The sequence below is a fragment of the Eutrema salsugineum genome, unplaced genomic scaffold (genome assembly GCF_000478725.1).
Source record: "Eutrema salsugineum unplaced genomic scaffold, Eutsalg1_0 scaffold_15, whole genome shotgun sequence".
Taxonomy (NCBI): domain Eukaryota; kingdom Viridiplantae; phylum Streptophyta; class Magnoliopsida; order Brassicales; family Brassicaceae; genus Eutrema; species Eutrema salsugineum.
In genome coordinates, this window is record NW_006256867.1 from 6,281,752 (window position 1) to 6,302,349 (window position 20,598).

The following is a 20,598-nucleotide window of genomic DNA, read 5'->3' on the forward strand; positions in this document are numbered from 1 at the left end:
CTCTTCTTCGGGCAATGTTGTTATGGCGTTGCAAAACTTCTTAGGGTTATCTTCAACTCTTCCTGGAAGAACTCCACTTTGCCTCTTCATAGAGTCGGCTGTTTGGGCGACTTGCACATCTAACTTCTTTACGTGCGAAGATAAAGATTCAAACTTACCATTCAGATCATTGTACATGCAGTCCACTTTCACGTTCACGTCTTTAGACGCTTTTTCGTTCGTCATAACGAGCTGTTGGATTGACTGTTCAAGTCTACCGATTTGTGAAGCTAGCTGGTTCGTCGTGACTCCCTGCTGTTGTACAAATTGATTGTTAAAACCCGTACCTTGGTAGTTATATGGCTGTCGCGGTTGATATGGTACTATTCCTCCAAAGTTTCCACCTTGAAACTTGTTTTGGAATGATTTTTGCTGAGGTGGGTAGTACTGATCTTGAGGGTTCTCCACATTTGGATTGCGGTAAGAGAGATTGTTGTAATTTGCATTCCGAAAGTTGTTGTTGAAGTTGTTGTTGGAGCGATTTTGGTATGGCACCAGTGCTCCTACGTAGTTCACATCTTCTTCTTGAAATGCTTGATTAATGTGATCGATATCACTAGGTCCTTCCTCTTCTGCACCATTGTTGGTTTCACAAGCATGGATCGGGCGATTGTTGCTCTTCAGAAGCTGGCTCACCATGTTCTTCAACTCGGTTATCTCCTTGTTGTCTGTTCTGGCTTGCTTCATCGATCGATCATATTCAGGACAGTCATTGCTATTGGCTTGAGCCAAATTTCCGATGAGAGCTCTTCCTTGGGTTATCGTCTTTTGCCCAAAATCTCCATTGCTAGCTGTATCAAGTGAAAGTTTGTATTTTGGTTGCAAACCTTGGTAAAATGTGCTCAGCAGGCTTGATCCATGAAATCCATGATGAGGGCAATCACGTTCATACTCCTTAAAACGTTCCCAAGCTTCATAGAAAGATTCAGTTGGCCCTTGTTGAAAGGTTGAGATCTTCGTTCTCAAATTGTTCGACCTTGACTTAGTGTAGAAGTGGTTCAAGAAAGCAGTTCTACATTCTTCCCAATTAGTAATCGATCCTGCAGGCAAAGACTTCAACCAACAGTGAGCTTTATCTGCTAATGAAAAAGGGAACAACTTACACTTTAAATAGTCAGGTGGAACTTGGTTTGTTCTCATAATGCTGCAAATTTCTTCAAAAAGCTCAATATGGTACATTGGGTGCTCAGAAGGAACTCCATGGAACTGGTTTTGCTTCACCAATGAGATGATTTGAGGCTTGACTTCAAACTCATTCCGGTTTGGAAATGGTACTTGAATCGCAGATCGATTCTGAAAATTTTGAGTAGGTGCATCAAAGTCAGCTATGCGATGGTTCCTGGCTTGTCTTCGGTGTTGATTTGCTGGCGGAATGGGGCGGTGAATGCGTTCATTCGGCTACATTGCAGGGTTATCACCATCGGCTACATTGATGGGTGGATCAAGGTCTTCACGTCCTTCTCTCTCTCGGTTCTGGTGGTTTCTTGGAAGAACCTCATCCTCCTCTCCATCTTGTCGAGCATGATCACCTTCTATGTGATCATTCTCTTCGTTTTCTCCATGTTCGGACCCTTCTTGGTCCATATTTAAATTTCGATTAATAGGATCTCCAGGCTGGTCGTCGTTGGCCATTCCTTGCGTTCGTCTAAGTCTTCGAAGTTCTCTTTCGTGTCTGTCTATCTCGTCTAGAATTGGAATGTCTCCTGCAGGTCTACGCCTGGTATTCATGCAATTCAGAGAAAGACAAAAGAAGGGAAAGATAGTTCAGAAAAACTTTAAGAAAGAACTAGAGATCAGGTGTCTAGAACAGAAGTTAAAACAAGAAAAATAGCAAAAGGCAGCGAAACAAATCCCCGACAACGGCGCCAAAAACTTGATGCGTGCTTGTGTCAACTACGTGAGGGAACAAGTTTTAACCTTAACAAAACAAATGAAAGCCGCAAGTGCACAGCTAATCAGTTGTAGTATTTAGGGATCGAATCCACAGAGATTTGTGTGCCTGGTATTCTTCTACGGTTTTTAACTTTATGTCTAGACTAAATTGGTTTTAAAGGTTGGTTGTTTTTCTTGCGAATTAAACTAAAACAAAAGAAAGAAAATAAATCTATCCTAAAAAGCAGGTAAAGAAAATCGAATGAAATGCAAATGGAATAAGTAAAATATCGAACTAAACAAAAATAAGGCAAGTAAAATATCGCATGAAAGGTCAATAAAGCAAGTAAATAATGAACTAAGGAAATTGAAATGCAGGTCTAAGAAAGCAAGTAAAAATCGATAAAATTGTAAACTATGGCTAAAAACGCTGAGCTTTTGGGAACTCTAAGGGATCATAATCGGTTTTAACATTAGTGTAGATAGATTGGGATTGACGGATAACAATATATGGGTTCTAGAGCTAGAGTACGGCGGTATGACTACGTCACTGTTGTGATCATAACCAACTGTTTCTCGCAACCCTGACCAATATGTTTCCACTCTGGCCCTGGAAGGGAGAGAACGCAAGAGCTGCACAAGACTCGTCAATACTCACGATCTCGCCGCAGGTAGGTTTCCACTCCTACGGAAAAATCGCCTGTTTCATTCTAGGGCTGATACTTAATGAAAAGTTTCGCAACACTAACTATCTAGATCAGATACTAGGTGATCAATCAAGCATACATGCAATAAGAACAAGAATAAATAGAGAACAGGTCGAAATCCCAGATCTATAAACCTAGATGTCTTAATCGATTATGAGAGCCCCTTTCGGGAACCCTAAGCCCAACTCGGGATCTACTCAGACATGGCTGAGTTCGACATCATCATTGATTTTAGTAAAAGTAATGAAAAACAGTAAAGAAAAGAGATAAAGAAAGCTTCTCTATTGAAGAACTCGGACTTGAACAATCTTCTACAAAAAACTCATAAAAACGGCTAAAGGAAAAGGGTTTCTGTAAAGTATGAAAAGCTCTCTCTAAAAACGACCTAAATGACATGTATTTATAGTCTCCAATACTCCATGGTCTCTAGGGTTCCAGAATTGAGGCTGGGAATGACTTTGGGCTTCAGATAAGTGGGCTTTAAGTCGGAGGTTGAATGCCGCGGTCGGGAGTGTTGTGACCGCGGCAATTGGCTTGTTGGCCGCGGTCGGGAAGTTCTGACCGTGGCAAATAGCTTGTTGGCCGCGGTCGCGTGAGTTGCTGGCCGACTCCGCGTGGCTCCGGGGCTAATGGAATATCTTGAGATCCAACCGTTGGAATATCTCCAAACCAAGTGCATTTGAAAGCTGGTTGATTCTTCTATAAGTTGTCCAATTTTGAGGGTGATCAGACGGTGAGAAGGTCTTCGTCTCTCCATGAGAGTTCTGATGGTCTGCATTTATCCAAAAGAGTCATTTTGTTCCATTTTGTGCCTCTTTATCCCAAATTACCTGAAAATCTTTTAAAATCTGGAAACATAGAAATCCTTTGAAAACCTTTGAAAATGGAGTAAAAACACCTGTAAAAAATATTAAAATGATCCATGAAAATGGTCAAAATCCGGTGTTATCAGGCACCCGGCCACCCATTCCGCCACATCGCGCTTCATCCCGACCCAGTGGTAATACCGCTTGAGGTCCTGATACACCTTCGTCAATCTTGGGTGAACCGCAAACTTAGAATGGTTAAATTCCCTTATGATTTCTTTCCTTAACTCTTTGTCGTTTGGTACACAAACCCGACCCTTAACTAAGATCGTCCCATTGTACGAAGTCTGGTACTCGGTCCGATCCATCTTTGCCCACTTCATCAGATTTTCATCTATTTCTTGGGCAATCCTTACTCGGCTTAGCAAATCCGCCTGATCTGCCGCCCGCAAACCCAACGGTTCCACATCATCGCTAAAGGCCACTAACCGTAGCGTCCCAACCATTCGGACCAATCCCTCAACGTCCTGTTCGGCCAGAGCCGCAACCGTTTTCCGACTAAGCGCATCTCTGACCAGATTTACCTTACCGGGATGGTAAGCAATATCCAAGTCATAGTCGGTCACAAACTCCATCCAATGCCTTTGTCTCATATTCAGCTCGGCCTTAGTGAATATGTACTTGGCTTTTGTGATCAGTAAAGACTTGAACTTTCCCAACATAGAGGTAAAATCGTCAAATCTTTAACGCAAACACTACCGCAGCCATCTCCAGATTGTCAGTAGGGTAATTCACCTTGTGCTTCCTTAACTGCCTTGACGCATAGACGATTACCTTACCCTGCTGCATCAGCACACAACCCAATCCCATCCGCGACGCATCTGTGTAGACTACATACGGCTGATCCGGCTCAGGCAAAGCCAGAGTTGGCGTACTAGTCAACATCTCCTTAAGCTTGGAAAAGCACTTCTCACACTCGGCCGACCACACGAATGGTACGCCTTACCCGTTAGACGGGTCATTGGCTGAGCCATGCTCTCAAATCCCTTAATAAACTAACGGTAATACCCAGCTAAGCCCAGAAAACTTCTTATCTCTAAGGCAGGTCTAGGCCAATCCGCGATTGCCTTTATCTTCTCTGGGTCAACAGACACTCCCTTGTCCGAGACTACATGACCCAAGAATCCGATCTCCCTTTGCTAAAAGCTGCATTTACTGAGCTTGGTGAACAGCTTAAGCTCCCTTAGCCGATTCATCACGGTCCTTACATGAACCGCATGTTCTTCCCGACTCTTGGAATAAACAAGTATATCATCAATAAAGATGATTACAAATTCATCCAGACAGTCTCGAAACATGTTGTTCATCAGTTTCATAAAGGCCGCATGAGCATTAGTCAGTCTGAAGGACATGACTACGAACTCGAAGTGACCATTCCTTGTCCTAAAGGCGGTATTTCTCAAGTCCGACTCTTCTATGGGTATCTGATGATAACCCGAAGCCAAATCGATCTTGCTGAACCAAGTCGCCCCTTAGAGTTGGTCCAACAGCTCGTCTATCCGCGGCAATGGTACTTGTTCTTCACACTAACCCTGTTCAGCCCACGGTAGTCGATACACAGCTGAAAACTTCCATCCTTCTTTTTAATGAACAGCACCGGTACACCCCACAGTGAGCTGCTCGGTCGGACAAATCCTTTCTCCATCAGATCGTTTAACTGCCTCTTCAATTCAGACATCTCAGCCGGAGCCATCTGATACCCTACCTTGGATATCTGCGCCGTTCCAAGCTCGAGTTCAATGGTAAACGGATTTGACCGCGTAGGCGGTTAACCCGTTAGCGCCTTAAACACATCTTCGAACTCACTTATGACCAGAATACTGCCCAGCTCCGCATCTGATCCTACCTCGGCGATCGTGATGTAGCCAGGTATGCCTCACACCCCTTCTTAATCATCCGGTCAGCCTGCATTGCCGAAAAAATCAAGCTTTGGTCGGTCTGATACACTAATACTCCAAAATCTCTTCCGCGGTCTCGAACCGAATTCGGCCACGGTGACAATCCAGATGTGCCTTGTACTTCCCGAGCCAATCCATACCAAGGATCACGCCATAAGACTTCACCTGGCAGATTTCGAGATCCGCTGGCATATTCACGCTGCCAACCATTACCGACACATCCTTGACCTTACCGAGGAGAAACATGACCAGTCCACCAGCCGCCTGGACTAAGCCATAGTTATCGCCCGGTTCCCTGCAAAATCCACCCTTTCCGACCATATTCAGATTCACGAAGCAATGAGTTTCCCTGGAATCGAACAAAACATGGGTTGCCACACCACCCATGACCAAGGTCCCTACACAATCACCTAGATTGCTAAGCTACCGCACGCACACTCAGAATTTTCACACAGAAAATTTACTAAGATAAGTGATAGGACTTACCAATGATCGGACGAGAAGAACTTGGATCCTCCGCGGTCTCCTCAGCTACAACATAGTCTGCCTCTTTGCCGGAGGCGCCGGTCCTTCACTCGGCCTTTTCCCAGTGTGCTGCGTCACTTGCATCAGTTCTGGGAATCTCGGCTTAATGTGCCCAGCCTCACCGCAATGGAAACAAACCCTCTCATCTGATTCGGCCTTATCATCTTCCGGATAATCCTTCACCTTGTGCTCCATGCTTCCGCACCTGAGACAAGCACCGGACGCGCGCCAGCTCGCACATTTTACCTTCCCATTGGTCGAACCAGTGTTACGAACCGCGGGTGGTTTGCCTGATGATCCACCCTTTTTCGGCACAGCTTATACTTAGTGTAGACCCTTACCCGGATTTTACTCTCTAACTTATATTTAGTCAAATTTCGATCTGGTTTTTACTTAGCATTTTCGCAGCTAAACTTCCCAAAAACTCGGCTGGTCCGAATTCCGACCAAGTCCCGAAAAACTCGGCTTGTCGGAATTTCCAGCTAAACTTCCCAAAAATCACGGTCAGCTGATTTTAGCTCGGCAAAACTCGATTTAGCTCGGCGAAAGCTGGACTTAGCTCGGAATCATCCGACTAAACCAATTTTCTTCCGATCAAACTCATTTTCCGAACTTCCTCAGTTAACCCCCTGGTTTTTTTCCATTTCTGCTTTATATATTCAATAACTCCCTTAACCAAGTTTTCTACTTGGTAAAGTTTTTCCGAACACGGATGTTACAGGAAGCCCTCCCAAAGATCCAAGCCCTCCCAAAGATCCAGACCCGTTCTTGTATTTGGCCTTATTTTTCTTGCTGGTCTTAGAGACAACTGGAGTAAAGCCATCAGAATCCTCCACTGATTTTTAATGTATTATAAATAGTTGTATATACACTTCTATCTTTGTAAAAAAAAACAAGAAAATTGTAGTAAAATAAAAATAATTAGAAATTAAAATTTGATTATATTTAAAAGCTACAAATAGTTTTAAGTGGATCCAAAATGGCCAAAACAGATTTAACAAGCCTAGATGAACATGTCGAAAGCCTAAACATATTCAAAACTAAATAAAAATTTCAAAAGGAGTCATTTGCATTTGCATAAATTAGCATTTAGAAAAAATGTACATTGCAAAAATATTATGTTTTACATGACCATTTCACCTATATAAAACACCGGGGAATTGCTAAAAATAGGCCACAATTTGAATGCAAATGCAAAAGTATACCCCAAATTCAACCTATTGCAAAAATAAGTCAAAGGGGTAGAGAAATTACTATTATCTCCTACATGAGTAAACAAAAAAACGGAGGGTTCTATTACAATTTTAACCCTGCGAAGTCTGCAAATATTAATGAAGTCTGCAGAGCAGACTTATAAGAAGTTTGCTATATTATTAAATCTTATATTTAAAATTTAAAATTATATAAAAATAATTTAAACTGAAATTTGTTTCTATAAATCAAATGTCAACAAGTATGATCTATATAAATTATAATTTAATAAAAATAAATCATTTTAAACCATCTAAGATAAACATCAAAAGTGAATAATTTTAAAGTAGGATTGTAGACTTCTTTATAAGTCTGCTCAAACCGTAAACGAAATTAAAATAAAATATTGATTTAAACCGGAAATAATTAACCTAACCAGATATAACCGGATATTTTTGCCCTAATATATAAATGAGATTTTACCCTAAATCAGAAACTCTCCACTTTGATCCCTCTCTCCAAAAACGGCGCTGCATTTTCTTTGTTGCTGTAATCCTCTTTCTTGCTGCTCTCCATTTTTGCTATGTTCTTCGTTCACTTGAGTTCGGATCTGCAATCATCTACAACAAGGACCAAGCTTGGGACGACCACGTAAGAATCTGTCCCATTTAATTATTTTACAAATTTTTGTTGATTTCATCTTCTTCTAATGCTATTTTGGTCGTTTTCTTTGTTATTGCAGTGGATTTTCTGGGTGGGACTATTCGTTGGTGCAGCTCTTGTGGCTCTCTACCAACAGCTTGTCATCAGAGCAATTCCATTCATGACCACAAGCTGATTTCTTTCTTAGATTAATCCCTTTCTTTTTTAAGTTTTTTGTTTTTTGTTTTTTCACAGAGACTTTTTCCAGTGTATTGTTCTCATCCTTTTCCTATTTTATTTTCTTTCTCTCGGATCCATTGTCTGTATCCCATGTTCTAAAAAGCGGCCGCCAAAACCAATTAGTCGTTTAAGACTTGAAATCAAATTCTTTGAAAATTCTTTTTTTTCTTCGTTTAAGACTTGAAATCAATATATGTATGCCAGATCTATAAGATTTAGGTGTGAATAATAAGAATAATGCAAAAAACTGACTGATTATGTGAAAAAATTGGCTTGCGGCCGCGAAAAAGAGTTGCAGAACTCGAAAAGCCTAGATAGAAGACGAAAACAAAATTACAATTATGCCCTTTTTTAAAACAAAAAGAATAACCAAAATTGGAAGCATAATGGTTCAAACCCCACGTACTTTGGGCAACAAGTGGGTCTGTTTCCACCAGACCACAAGAGTTTGTTAACGTTGTACGCGTTAATAAAGTAATTTATATACTATCAAGACCGTTAACAAAAGTGGCCAATAGTTAAAGTTGAGGACAAACCATGACAGGTAAATGCAAGAATAACTGATTTTTCAAACTTATACAAATGCAAGAACAATAACAAATAAAAATAATTGAAAGGAAGTAGACTTCTAAACTTCTTTAGAAGTCTGCAAAAATAGATAAATCAAACAAGAAAATTCATTACTTTGTAATTATAACACATAACAACGTCAAACTCATATAGATGCAACACAAAAAACAAATAAACATGTCAAAACAAGAAAATCATTTTTACAAGTAACAAATATTTCAAAAATGAATTTTTTTAAAAAATAATTAGGCAGACTTCGTATGCAGTCTGCTATGATATGCTAATACGTAACAGTAGACTTCATCTACAGACTTCTTTAGAAGTCTGCTTAGATGTGCTAATTACCTTTCAAACCAAAAAAGATTCATAACTTTATAATTATAACACATAAACACACCAAACTCATACAGGTGCAAGAATCATACATAAAATGCATTTACAATTTAAAATTAAAAAAAAACATTACAAATACTTTATAAAATGCATTTTAAAAATTTAAAAAAATACAGACATCCGTTCAAAATCCGTCGGGGAAATTTCACGTTGAAGTCTTCTAAAAAAAGGGTTATTTTTGCATTTGACCAAATATTTGACTTTTCGTAGTAGACTTCTTTTTGCAGTCTGCGAGAAGAAAAGGTTATTTTTGCAATTGACCAAAAGTTTGACTTTTAGAGCAGACTTCTTAAGAAATCTGCTGACGAGTAAAAGAAGTCTGCTGACGAGTAAAAGAAGTCTGCTGACGAGTAAAAGAAGTCTGCTATAGTAAAGAAGTCTGCTTATGAAGTCTACTCTACAAAAGAAGTTTACTCAAGGTTATTTTTGCAATTGACCAAAAGGTTGACTTTCGAAGCAGACTTCTAAAAAGAAATCTGCTATGCGCAGACTTCTTTAACAGTCTGCTTGTAGGTCAGATTTGCATTTGACCGAATCTTAATTAAATAAATAGCAGAAGTCTAAAAGAAATCTTAATTGAAGTCTGCTATAAAAGTCAAAAGTTGTCAAAATCTTGGTCAATTGCAAAAATAACCTCTCGAGTCAAATTACGAAATAGCAGACTTCTTTTAGAAGTCTTCTATAAAAGTCAAAGTTCTTCAATTTTTTTGGTCAAATGCAAAAATAACATTTTCTTCTTGCAGACTGCAAAAGAAGTTTATTAATAACTTTATAAATTAATAAAATATTAAATTTCTAATATTATTAATTAATAGAGTTTTTACTGTATGTCTTTAAAAATTACAGTAGGACCTCTATAAATTAATACTTGATAAATTAGTAAACACTATAAGATAATAAATTTTGCTAGTCCCAAGTCGGACCACCAATGTAAAAATTCATCAAGTTCGATAAGATAATAATTTTTTTTAAATTCTTATTTAAAAATATGGTCCCAACAAAAACATAAATTAATAATTATATAAATTTATGCAAATATATGTAAATTTAGTATTTTAAAATATGACTAATGTGTTTGTTTTTACTTAAAATTGAAATCTAATTGGATCTAATCTATCTAATTATTATATCAGTAGTTCTTACTGTTGTTTTACGTTATCTATTCAAACTTTATGATGATTTTTTTGATGTGATAATTAATTTTCTAATCTGTAAATGTTTTTAAATGTATTGTAATGTTATCTTTAATTTTACCATCAATAATAAAGATAGTAGCCACAGTTTTTTTATATAAATTTTAAACTTATGAACATGTATATTTTTACATTGAAAATTTAATATACTATTAAAAACTATTTTATTGCGATAACTATGATTGTTAATCATAATTTGTATTAAGAGATTAATTCAAAATTTTTAATATGACATTATTTAAAAGAAAATTTTCGAAAATTATAAATGGAAAACAATTTTTTCTATAAATTATGATTACAATAAATTAATAAAATATCATAGTCCTGATATTTTTAATTTATAGAAGTTTAACTGTAGATTTCATCAGAACGACGAGCCTAAACAGACCGAATCCGCCCGTTTTCACATCTGTAATTTTGAGACTTCCTCTTAGATCGTAAAAATGTTGAGAAAAATTACAAACACTACACAACGAATTACAAAATTTCTAGTCTCTTGATTGGATCAGAACCATGATTAATTTTCCAACAACCGTTTTAAAAGCGACTGTTTAATTATGATTTCAATCGTTTGATGGACCATCATTATCGCATTTAATGTATTAATTTAAAACTAAGTGTGACGTGTGTCTCTTTATAACTTGCATTTTTATTATATAGTTTTCTTTGCTTGCATCTTATACTATTAGTTTGTTTGATTTTAAGGTAGATAGTGTCTCAAAGCTTATAGCATACGACTCCACATGTCAGTTACTTAAACCCTCAAAATAAAATTAAATACGGAAAGGTAAACCAAAAATGGACACAAGTGGAAAGTGAAGAGACGAGAGTGAGAGAGTGGACATTGATTGCTGTAGTAGAGAGCTCTCTCTTTTGGAGTGTGTGCATTCTCTTCTCCAGTACGACGACGTTTGGAAGCGATGGAGCCTAGCGCTGGCATGGTTGCCGGATCTTACCGGAGAAATGAGCTTGTTCGGATCCGACACGATTCCGATGAAGGGGTTGGTTTCGTCTTTTTCTTCTTCTTCTTCTTCTTTTTGCTTTAGGGTTTGATGGGTAGATTTATCTATATTTCTTTTGTTTGTTTCTGGACTAAAATCAGCCAGTGGATGCTCAAAGTTTGAAACCTCTTTTATGATTTTACTTCAATTGCTATGAATAAAGTTGTGTTCGTGTGGGAAAAGTTGTGTTCTCTGTCCGTAAAGGTTTGTATATCTTTTGATCATGTTCAGATCTATGAATGTATGTCCAATTCTGGCTTTTTTGTTTCATTTCCTTATCAAGACGGTGACAATGCAGGTGAATTTCAGTTATAGGTTCTAAATCTATGGATTTTAATTTTTTTTTTTGCTTAATCGTTGATTCTCAAAGACTGATGATTTCTAAGGTTCATGTTGTAAAAAAAACTATAACAAATTGAAAAGTTGCTAAAATTTGGACATGCATTCATTTGAAGATGGTTCTTGTAAAATAATGGTTTAGGATCTGTTCTTGTTTTTGTTTTCTCTAACATCTTTTTGTGTTCAAAGTGCAGCCAAAACCCATGACGAATGTGAATGGTCAGATATGTCAGATCTGTGGTGATGATGTTGGACTCACCCAAACTGGCATCGTCTTTGTTGCTTGTAATGAATGTGGCTTCCCTTTGTGTCGGCCTTGTTATGAGTATGAGAGGAAAGATGGAACTCAATGTTGCCCACAGTGCAAGACTAGATTCATACGGCACAATGGTCAGTAGTACTTCGTGTTATTGTCTTTTGGTTATCTCTGTGAAGAATGATCAGTTCTTTAGCTTTTAACACATTTGATGTTGGTACAGGGAGTCCTCGCGTTGAAGGAGATGATGAAGATGATGATGTCGATGATATCGAGAATGAGTTTAATTATACTCAGAGAAACAACAAGGCAAGACTTCCACATCTCGCTGAAGAGTTCTCTTCGTCATCTCGACATGAATCTCAACCGATTTCTGTTCTCACTCATGGCCATCCGGTAAGGACTAGCATATCATTTTCCTACTAACTTTTGTATAAGATGTTATGTTATATCTAGGCAGTCATAGCATTAACTTTGCCTAAAATTCTACACATAGGTGTCTGGGGAGATTACTACGCCGGATACACAATCTGTACAAACTACATCCGGTCAATTAGGTCTCCCTGATAGGAATGCTGCTCTGTCTCCTTGTATTGACCCACAGCTACCTGGTATATATCAACTTTTTCTTTGTGTGTTTGGCTCTCATTAGATTGTATTTCTTGTATATTTTCAAATGTTGTATACAAATATGCAGTGCCGGTAAGAATCGTGGACCCATCAAAAGACTTGAACTCGTATGGGCTTGCGAATGTTGACTGGAAAGAAAGGATCGAAGGTTGGAAGCTGAAGCAGGAGAAGAATATGGTACAGATCTCTAATAAATACCATGAAGGGAAGGGTGGAGAAATCGAAGGGACTGGATCAAACGGTGAAGAACTCCAAATGTAAGTTAAAAGTACTTGGACGCTGTTGTGTTTCTTAGTTTTAGTTTCAATCTGCATTTGGAGGTACATGATGTCATAAATCGTTTCCTTTTGGTTGTTGATGGATCTTGCACTTACAGGGTTGATGATGCTCGGCTTCCTATGAGCCGTGTGGTTCCTATCCCATCCTCACGCATGACACCTTATCGTATTGTGATAGTTCTCCGGCTCATCATTTTGGGAGTCTTCTTGCATTATCGTGTTACTCATCCCGTGAAAGATGCGTATCCCCTGTGGCTGACCTCAGTTATTTGTGAGATATGGTTTGCCTTTTCTTGGCTTCTTGATCAGTTTCCAAAATGGTATCCCATTAACAGGGAGACTTTTCTTGACAGGCTTGCTTTAAGGTTGGTTTTTATGAGTTTATGCTCTTCATCTCTTGATAATCAATTGTTACTTGTTATTATGGAAAGCTTTTCGTTCCTACCTCCAAAAGTTAGTTTTTGTAGATAAACAAGAAGGTTAAAATGAAATATATATCCTTAAATTAAGTGGGACTCCATGTTATGCAGTATTCAATGAGTCTTTGAATATCGTTTGGTTTATTTGCATCTGATTCTTGGTTTCGGTTTTGTGTATTGTAGGTATGATCGAGATGGTGAACCATCACAGCTAGCTCCCGTGGATGTGTTTGTTAGTACAGTGGACCCAATGAAAGAGCCTCCTCTAGTAACAGCAAACACTGTTCTCTCAATTCTTGCTGTGGACTACCCAGTGGATAAAGTTGCGTGTTATGTTTCCGATGATGGTTCAGCTATGCTAACTTTTGAATCTCTCTCTGAAACGGCTGAGTTCGCAAGGAAATGGGTACCTTTTTGCAAGAAGTTCAACATTGAGCCTAGAGCCCCTGAGTTCTATTTTTCCCAGAAGATAGATTACTTGAAGGACAAGATACAACCTTGTTTTGTCAAAGAGAGACGGGCAATGAAGGTCACTTGGATTACTATATCTGCAAATTTTGCTTCTCCCTTTTTTATCCACTGGACAAATTTTTAGACAAAAGAGTGAAATGTCACACTTTCGTATGTGTTACAGAGAGAGTATGAGGAGTTTAAAGTGAGGATTAATATCCTTGTCGCTAAGGCACAGAAGATGCCTGAAGATGGCTGGACAATGCAGGATGGTACTCCCTGGCCTGGTAACAACCCTAGAGACCATCCTGGGATGATTCAGGTACACTAGTACAATCTCTTCTTTTCCTTTTACGTCTCGTAGATGGGCTGATGTTCTGTTTGCTGATGCTAATTATTTCGTTTCAATTCAGGTTTTCTTAGGCCATAGTGGTGGTCTAGATACCGAAGGAAATGAGCTACCTAGGCTCATCTATGTGTCCCGTGAGAAGCGTCCTGGATTTCAGCACCACAAGAAGGCTGGAGCTATGAATGCCCTGGTTTGTCTATCCTTTGATTCTCTAATGTGCCCTCTTTTGTTCAATAGCTTCAAAGCGCTGTTTGTGTTATAAGACCGAGTAGCTGCATATCACACATAATGCTGATATGTAGGGAATTCGATTAGCAAATTTCATGCATATATGCTCTCTTATAACCTGACTTTTATTTTCTCCTGATTGAGCTTTTTGTTCATTGGACAGATCCGTGTTTCTGCTGTTCTTACCAACGGGGCATATCTTTTGAACGTGGATTGTGATCATTACTTCAACAACAGCAAGGCAGTTAAAGAAGCCATGTGTTTCATGATGGACCCTGCTATCGGAAAAAAGTGCTGCTATGTGCAGTTCCCACAACGTTTTGACGGTATTGACTTGCATGATCGATACGCCAACAGGAACATTGTCTTCTTCGATGTGAGTTTAGCTCTAGCATTCATAAGCAGCATCTTTTTTCCCCGTCTTGACCATATCTTGTCCAACTGACCTAGATGTGTATTATGTTGTGCAGATTAACTTGAAAGGGTTGGATGGTATCCAGGGTCCTGTGTATGTGGGTACTGGTTGTTGTTTCAACCGGCAGGCCCTGTATGGGTATGATCCTGTTCTAACAGAGGAAGATCTTGAGCCTAATATTATTGTGAAGAGTTGTTTTGGCTCAAGGAAGAAAGGAAAGAGTAGCAAGAAACAAAACTATGAACAAAACAGAAGCATCAAGAGAAGTGACTCCAATGCTCCGCTTTTTAATATGGAATTGGAAGATATTGACGAGGGTGTTGAAGGTTATGATGATGAGATGTCTCTTCTTGCCTCCCAGAAATGTCTGGAGAAGCGTTTTGGTCAGTCACCGGTATTTATTGCGGCTACCTTCATGGAACAAGGAGGTCTTCCACCAACAACCAACCCAGCGACTCTTCTCAAAGAGGCGATTCATGTCATAAGCTGTGGATATGAGGCCAAGACTGAATGGGGCAAAGAGGTCAGAAGTTAAAGAAGATCTTCCAAATAGCAAAACCATTCTTTTTTTCCTCTGACTGATAACTTTTTCATCTTTTGGATATTTAGATTGGGTGGATATACGGTTCTGTGACAGAAGATATTCTTACCGGGTTCAAGATGCATGCAAGGGGTTGGATATCAGTCTACTGTGTGCCTCCACGCCCTGCATTCAAGGGATCCGCACCCATCAATCTATCTGATCGTTTGAACCAAGTTCTTCGATGGGCTTTGGGATCTATCGAGATTCTTCTGAGCAGGCATTGCCCTATATGGTACGGCTATAATGGAAGGTTGAAACTTTTGGAGAGACTTGCTTATGTCAATACCACTGTCTACCCAATTACATCTATCCCACTCCTTGCCTATTGTATGCTTCCAGCGTTTTGCCTCATAACCAACAAGTTCATTATTCCTGAGGTCAGTCCTGGTCTTCATCCATTATTTGCATCCAAGAAACTGTATTTTTTTAATCTTTCATTTTTTCCTTAATTTGCAGATAAGCAGCTCTGCGAGCGTGTGGTTCATACTGCTCTTTCTGTCCATCTATGCGACGTCAGTCCTGGAGCTCAAATGGAGTGGTGTGTGCCTTGAGGACTGGTGGAGGAACGAGCAGTTTTGGGTAATCGGTGGAACATCAGCTCATCTTTTTGCAGTTTTCCAAGGTCTACTCAAAGTTCTTGCAGGGATAGACACAAACTTCACGGTCACATCAAAAGCCTCTGATGAAGATGGAGACTTTGCAGAGCTTTACATCTTCAAATGGACGTCTCTTCTCATCCCACCAACCACTATCTTACTGATGAACCTTGTCGGTATTGTGGCCGGTGTCTCCTACGCCGTGAACAGCGGGTACCAATCGTGGGGACCGCTCATGGGAAAGCTCTTTTTTGCAATGTGGGTGGTTCTTCATCTTTACCCTTTCTTGAAGGGTCTTGTGGGAAGACAAAACCGGACTCCGACCATTGTCATTGTCTGGTCCGTGCTACTTGCATCCATCTTCTCATTACTTTGGGTCCGAATCAATCCCTTTGTTACCACCACTGAGTTCGGGAGCAACAATTTCAGTGGCCAGTGAGCTGCCCATTGTCATGTTTTAACCCTATTGATAAACGAGTGCGTATATATATATGTAGGAAATCGTTCAAACCCCTTAATCTAGAGGCTATTGTCCTCCTGATTATGTGTTGGTTTAAGATGTGTTTTGTAGTGGGAAGTTAGTAAGTTACTAAAGACCCAAATGGTACCGTATGATAATGTTGAGTTGTGCCTTTCTAATGTTATTAATGCATATATTATGATCCGTTCCATAATTTACCTATCATAGGGTTCATAGGGCACATTTTGGTATCTTTGTTATGGAGATACAGATAATGTGATTCCAACTTATTTGAGCCAACAGAAGATAATGAAGTAAAGCTATGTCGGATCAAGAACACAATACAAAAACCAAAACCAAAAGAGAAAAATGAATCTTTTGGATGTTTAGTTCCACAAGAATCAATAATGTGCCCGCCCAAAATTTTGAAAACTCAAATCTCCTCAATTGTGAATGTGAAGTGTCACTCAATTGGTACAACGCTATTCTCGTGATTGTGGAATCAACCATGACTTGGTTTTGGTTCGCCAGAGCCACCGTGTTAGTTTGATCAAACCCAAAATTACCCTTGTGAGTTCTAGCAGCAGAGCTCAGGTTTCCTCGTTGCTGATGTTGTTGTTGTTCTCAACGAGTATCTTCTTGCAGGCCTCGTAACACATGAAGGAGATTCCAGCTGCAGGAACTAACTTCAAGCAGCTCGGTCCAAGCCCTCTGTACCAACCTGCAAGACCTTCTTGCTCGAGTATGCAGACAAGAGCGTGCAACATGTTCTTGTAAACTACCCTCCCACCAACTGCTCCCACCTGCATATGCTTCCGGGCAACCTCCAAGGGGAATGTTGCGGTACTTGATAACGCACCAGCTAAAGAACCAATCAAAAGCGTTTCGACGTTCCCAATGCTCTCTTTCTTCATCACTTCACGGTATGCTTTTCTCAAGGAATCATAGGTAAAGTAGTTCGTCGCTGCGTATGGAACCACTCCTATAAGGCTCGGTGCAAGACCCCTGTAAAGCTCTGTTGGGCCTTCCTCCCTTATTATTTTGACAAACGCATCCAATATGCCCTTGTATACACCTCTCTGCGAAATGGTTTCGAATACACATCAGTCGCCAATGTCTAAACTGTACCCGCACATACACTATACCATCTATTTTGGGTCGTGATTCGTGAAGAGTCATGAATAACATGTTCTAAAGTCCTCAAAATCCTACCAAAATACTACGGAAACTTTATAGAGCATACCTGAATCGTAAGGCGGGTCTTGACTAGTTCGAGAGGGTATGTCAAGAGGGTCTGGCTAACACCAGCACAGGCACCAGCGAGCAATGAAGCTGGGATGGGAATTTTCGACTCTTCTCCGAGCTTCGGAGCCAACTTCTTGTTAACCGTCTCGAATACAAAAAGCTGCACAGGGTTGACATAGGAGTTAATAACTCGAACTCGACCAAATGGTTACATACATCATTGAGTCACTAAGCATATACTAAAACCTGCATAAACTAAACAATACATACATCATTGAGTCACTAAGCATATACTAAAACCTGCATAAACTAAACAATACATACATCATTGAGTCACTAAGCATATACTTAAACCTGCATAAACTAAACTATACATACATCATTGAGTCACTAAGCATTTACTAAAACCTGCATAAACTAACTAATCCTCAAACATATTGACTTGAGCCTAACTAAACCGATTCACCAATTATCTAAAGTTCCATTAGCTATTCCACAACCAAAATCATAGATAAACAACATTTCCTACCAAAAATGAAACATATTGATTTTGAAGATTACGAAAGATGTTGAATCATTTTGATACCTCAACGGCACGAGCAGGTGCTACGCGAATGACATTGACCAAATTACCCCTGAAGAGACCTCTCCATCCTTCATGCTTCATGATATCACGGAAGACCTCAGTGGTGGACTCGCCGCCGCTTCCGACCATTAGATGAGTCCTTATGGTTTCCAAAGGAGCAACCGCCGTCCTGGAAATCGCTCCGGCCACAGCTCCGCTTAACAACCGCCGCAACGATGGATTGGAGATCTTAAGCTTCAGTGTTAACCCTCCTTTCTTCTTCTTCTTAGGCTTATCACCAATCACTTCCATCTCTTCCTCCTCCTCTTTGAAAGGCAAGTACTTTGTGCATAGATCATTGAACTGAGCAGCGAAGCTATTGTTGTCTCTGTTCGGAGGATCCTGAATCGATCCAGACCCGAATCCTGACCCGAATCCTGCTCCTAATTGATTAACACTCGCGAATAACCCTCCAACCGGGCGGTAATTCGGGTTCTTGAGGGTCCAATCGGATCCTAGATCGGAAACTGAGAAAAACCCATTACTCGTATCGTCGAACAAATTGATTCCAGTCTTGCCCATGGATACAGTTTCCTGTTCCGAAAGGTTTTGGGAATTAGTGGTGACGATTCACGAACTCCACATATCTTCGTTAAGATGACGAAAGTTGAGAATTTTGAAGAAAGGGCACGACGGGAATCGTTTGTCGTCGACGACGACGAATCGTGGGTTGTCTCTTTCGTTGAGTCCCTTTAGGGTTTTTACTGCTGCTGCTGCTGCTGCTTTGCAAGGTGATGTTTTTTTTTTTTTTTCCTCTTGGCCTTTTGAATGAGTGAGTGGTTGGAGGCGGAGGCGGAGGCTGCGGTGTAGGTATTTATATTTTTTTAATATTAGTTTTGTTTTTTCCTTGTTTCATTATCTAATTTTATTTTATTAGCTAAGATGGGAAATTCGTCAAAACTAGTCAAACGATGCCAGTATTGAAGTATTTATGTTTTTTTTCCATTCCTAAAAGATAAGTAGGTTGCAAATAGTTTTCACGTCAAAATTAAAAATATACAGTATATATAGTTTGAAAGTAGCTTGCAAAATGGTATTGATAGATTAGTATTATATGTTAAGAGTCTTATAGATAGTTATATACAGTATTAGATAGTGGAACAACTCACTATACTGAAACATAAAAGATAATGTTTTTTAATTGAAATCAACAAAAAAATATTACAATATTGAGTTTTGTAAACTTGATCGATTGAAGGAATTGGTAAAGTTGATTTCACATTGTTTAATGGTCAAAATCCTCGATAAATTATGTATGATTTTCTTCAAATTTTAAAAGATATGTTTTTAAGTTATAAAGATAGAATGCTTTCACTGAGGGATAAAAAGAAGTACATAAATATATGTAATTTCTGAGAAAAAATGTATACATAAAAATGTATGCATTAAAAAGACTATCGAAACTCTCTTTCTCGTTTTCATCATACATAAGTACGATAGAATCTTATTTTGTAATTTAAAAGAAAAAAAATAGTTCACAATATAACATCAATTTAGTCATCTAGGCACAACTACGATTTAAAAAAAAGGGCAATTATATTTATAAGATAAAAAAACTGTAGTATTGTCCCTTTAATATTTTTTCAAACTTTACCATTTTAGAATAAAATTACTCTTTATTTATAATTACAAAAATTAAAAAAAATATTTTTATAATCGAAATTTTTTTAGAAAAATCAGAAAAGGAAATACAAAGACATTTCATAACATCTTTTTTCCAAAAAAAAATTTTAAACAACTTTTTAAAAATATTTTACGAATTAGTAGAAAATGCATTCTATAAATCTATAAATTTATAGAATAGGCTATCTACTACATCATTTGTTTTCTACTAAATATATAGAATTAGTTATCTACAGTTCTTCTATGTTCTACAAAGATATAAAATCGTATTCTAAAACCTTTTCATTGTTCTACAGTTTAGTAGAATTATCTTTCTATAGTTACATCTTTGTTCTATATTTTAGTAGAATTACATTTCTACGAAAACTCTTTGTTCTATAATTATAGAATACTTATTCTACAATTCGGTTAACTGAATCTCCGAGAATCTATGATCAGATCTAGAGAATATATTTCTTTCCTTTTTGAATTATTTATTTTCTTAATTATTTTTTAATTTTTTTTTTAAACTAAATTCTGTCAACATTTTTTGCTTCTTCTCCACAACTTATCGTTTTTTTTCCTCCTTCAACCTACAAACTTTCACGTTTTCTTCATAATTTTTACGTTTTCTCCTTGTTTTTTCGTTCTAATTACCTTAAAATATGTTACGTACCTATGTAACTGAATCTCCGAAGAAAAAGAAGCTGCTAACAGATACTAACCACGAATCAGGCAGAAGTGATTCACGAATCAGGCAAGTTTTTCGATAACCATCCTAGAGTTCAAGGATTCCACAACTACAAAAACACAACAGAAAAAAGCGAACTCGATTCACAACAATTCATGAGAATCATAAATTTTAATTTATCATTTTTAATTTTTTATCAATTTTAATTCATGGGAATCATGAGAATTTTAAATTTATCAATTTTAATTTTAATTTATCAATTTTAATTTTTATCAATTTTAAATTTTAAATTTTA

At 38.3% G+C, this 20,598-nt stretch overlaps 2 protein-coding genes and 1 non-coding gene across 3 annotated transcripts; 2 read left to right on the forward strand and 1 right to left on the reverse strand.

Annotated features, from left to right (window-relative positions):
• The first annotated feature begins 901 nt into the window (after positions 1-901).
• Positions 902-1,008, forward strand: LOC112088301. Its single transcript, XR_002900464.1, has one exon. It is a non-coding gene; the product is annotated as a small nucleolar RNA R71 (small nucleolar RNA).
• Positions 1,009-11,056: 10,048 nt separating this feature from the next.
• Positions 11,057-16,350, forward strand: LOC18022240 (probable cellulose synthase A catalytic subunit 10 [UDP-forming]). Its single transcript, XM_006405122.2, has 13 exons — positions 11,057-11,137; positions 11,671-11,866; positions 11,956-12,128; positions 12,229-12,343; positions 12,430-12,619; positions 12,739-13,005; positions 13,243-13,588; positions 13,694-13,831; positions 13,923-14,048; positions 14,250-14,462; positions 14,557-15,024; positions 15,111-15,461; positions 15,541-16,350. The coding sequence occupies exons 1-13, from the start codon at positions 11,057-11,059 to the stop codon at positions 16,117-16,119; spliced, it is 3,243 nt and encodes a 1,080-aa protein (XP_006405185.1). The 3' UTR covers positions 16,120-16,350.
• A 152-nt stretch (positions 16,351-16,502) lies between these two features.
• On the reverse strand, positions 16,503-18,775 carry LOC18022242 (adenine nucleotide transporter BT1, chloroplastic/mitochondrial). Its single transcript, XM_006405121.2, has 3 exons — positions 17,972-18,775; positions 17,384-17,545; positions 16,503-17,219 (listed from the first exon to the last, which is right to left on the reverse strand). The coding sequence occupies exons 1-3, from the start codon at positions 18,530-18,532 to the stop codon at positions 16,731-16,733; spliced, it is 1,212 nt and encodes a 403-aa protein (XP_006405184.1). The 5' UTR covers positions 18,533-18,775; the 3' UTR covers positions 16,503-16,730.
• Positions 18,776-20,598: the final 1,823 nt, after the last annotated feature.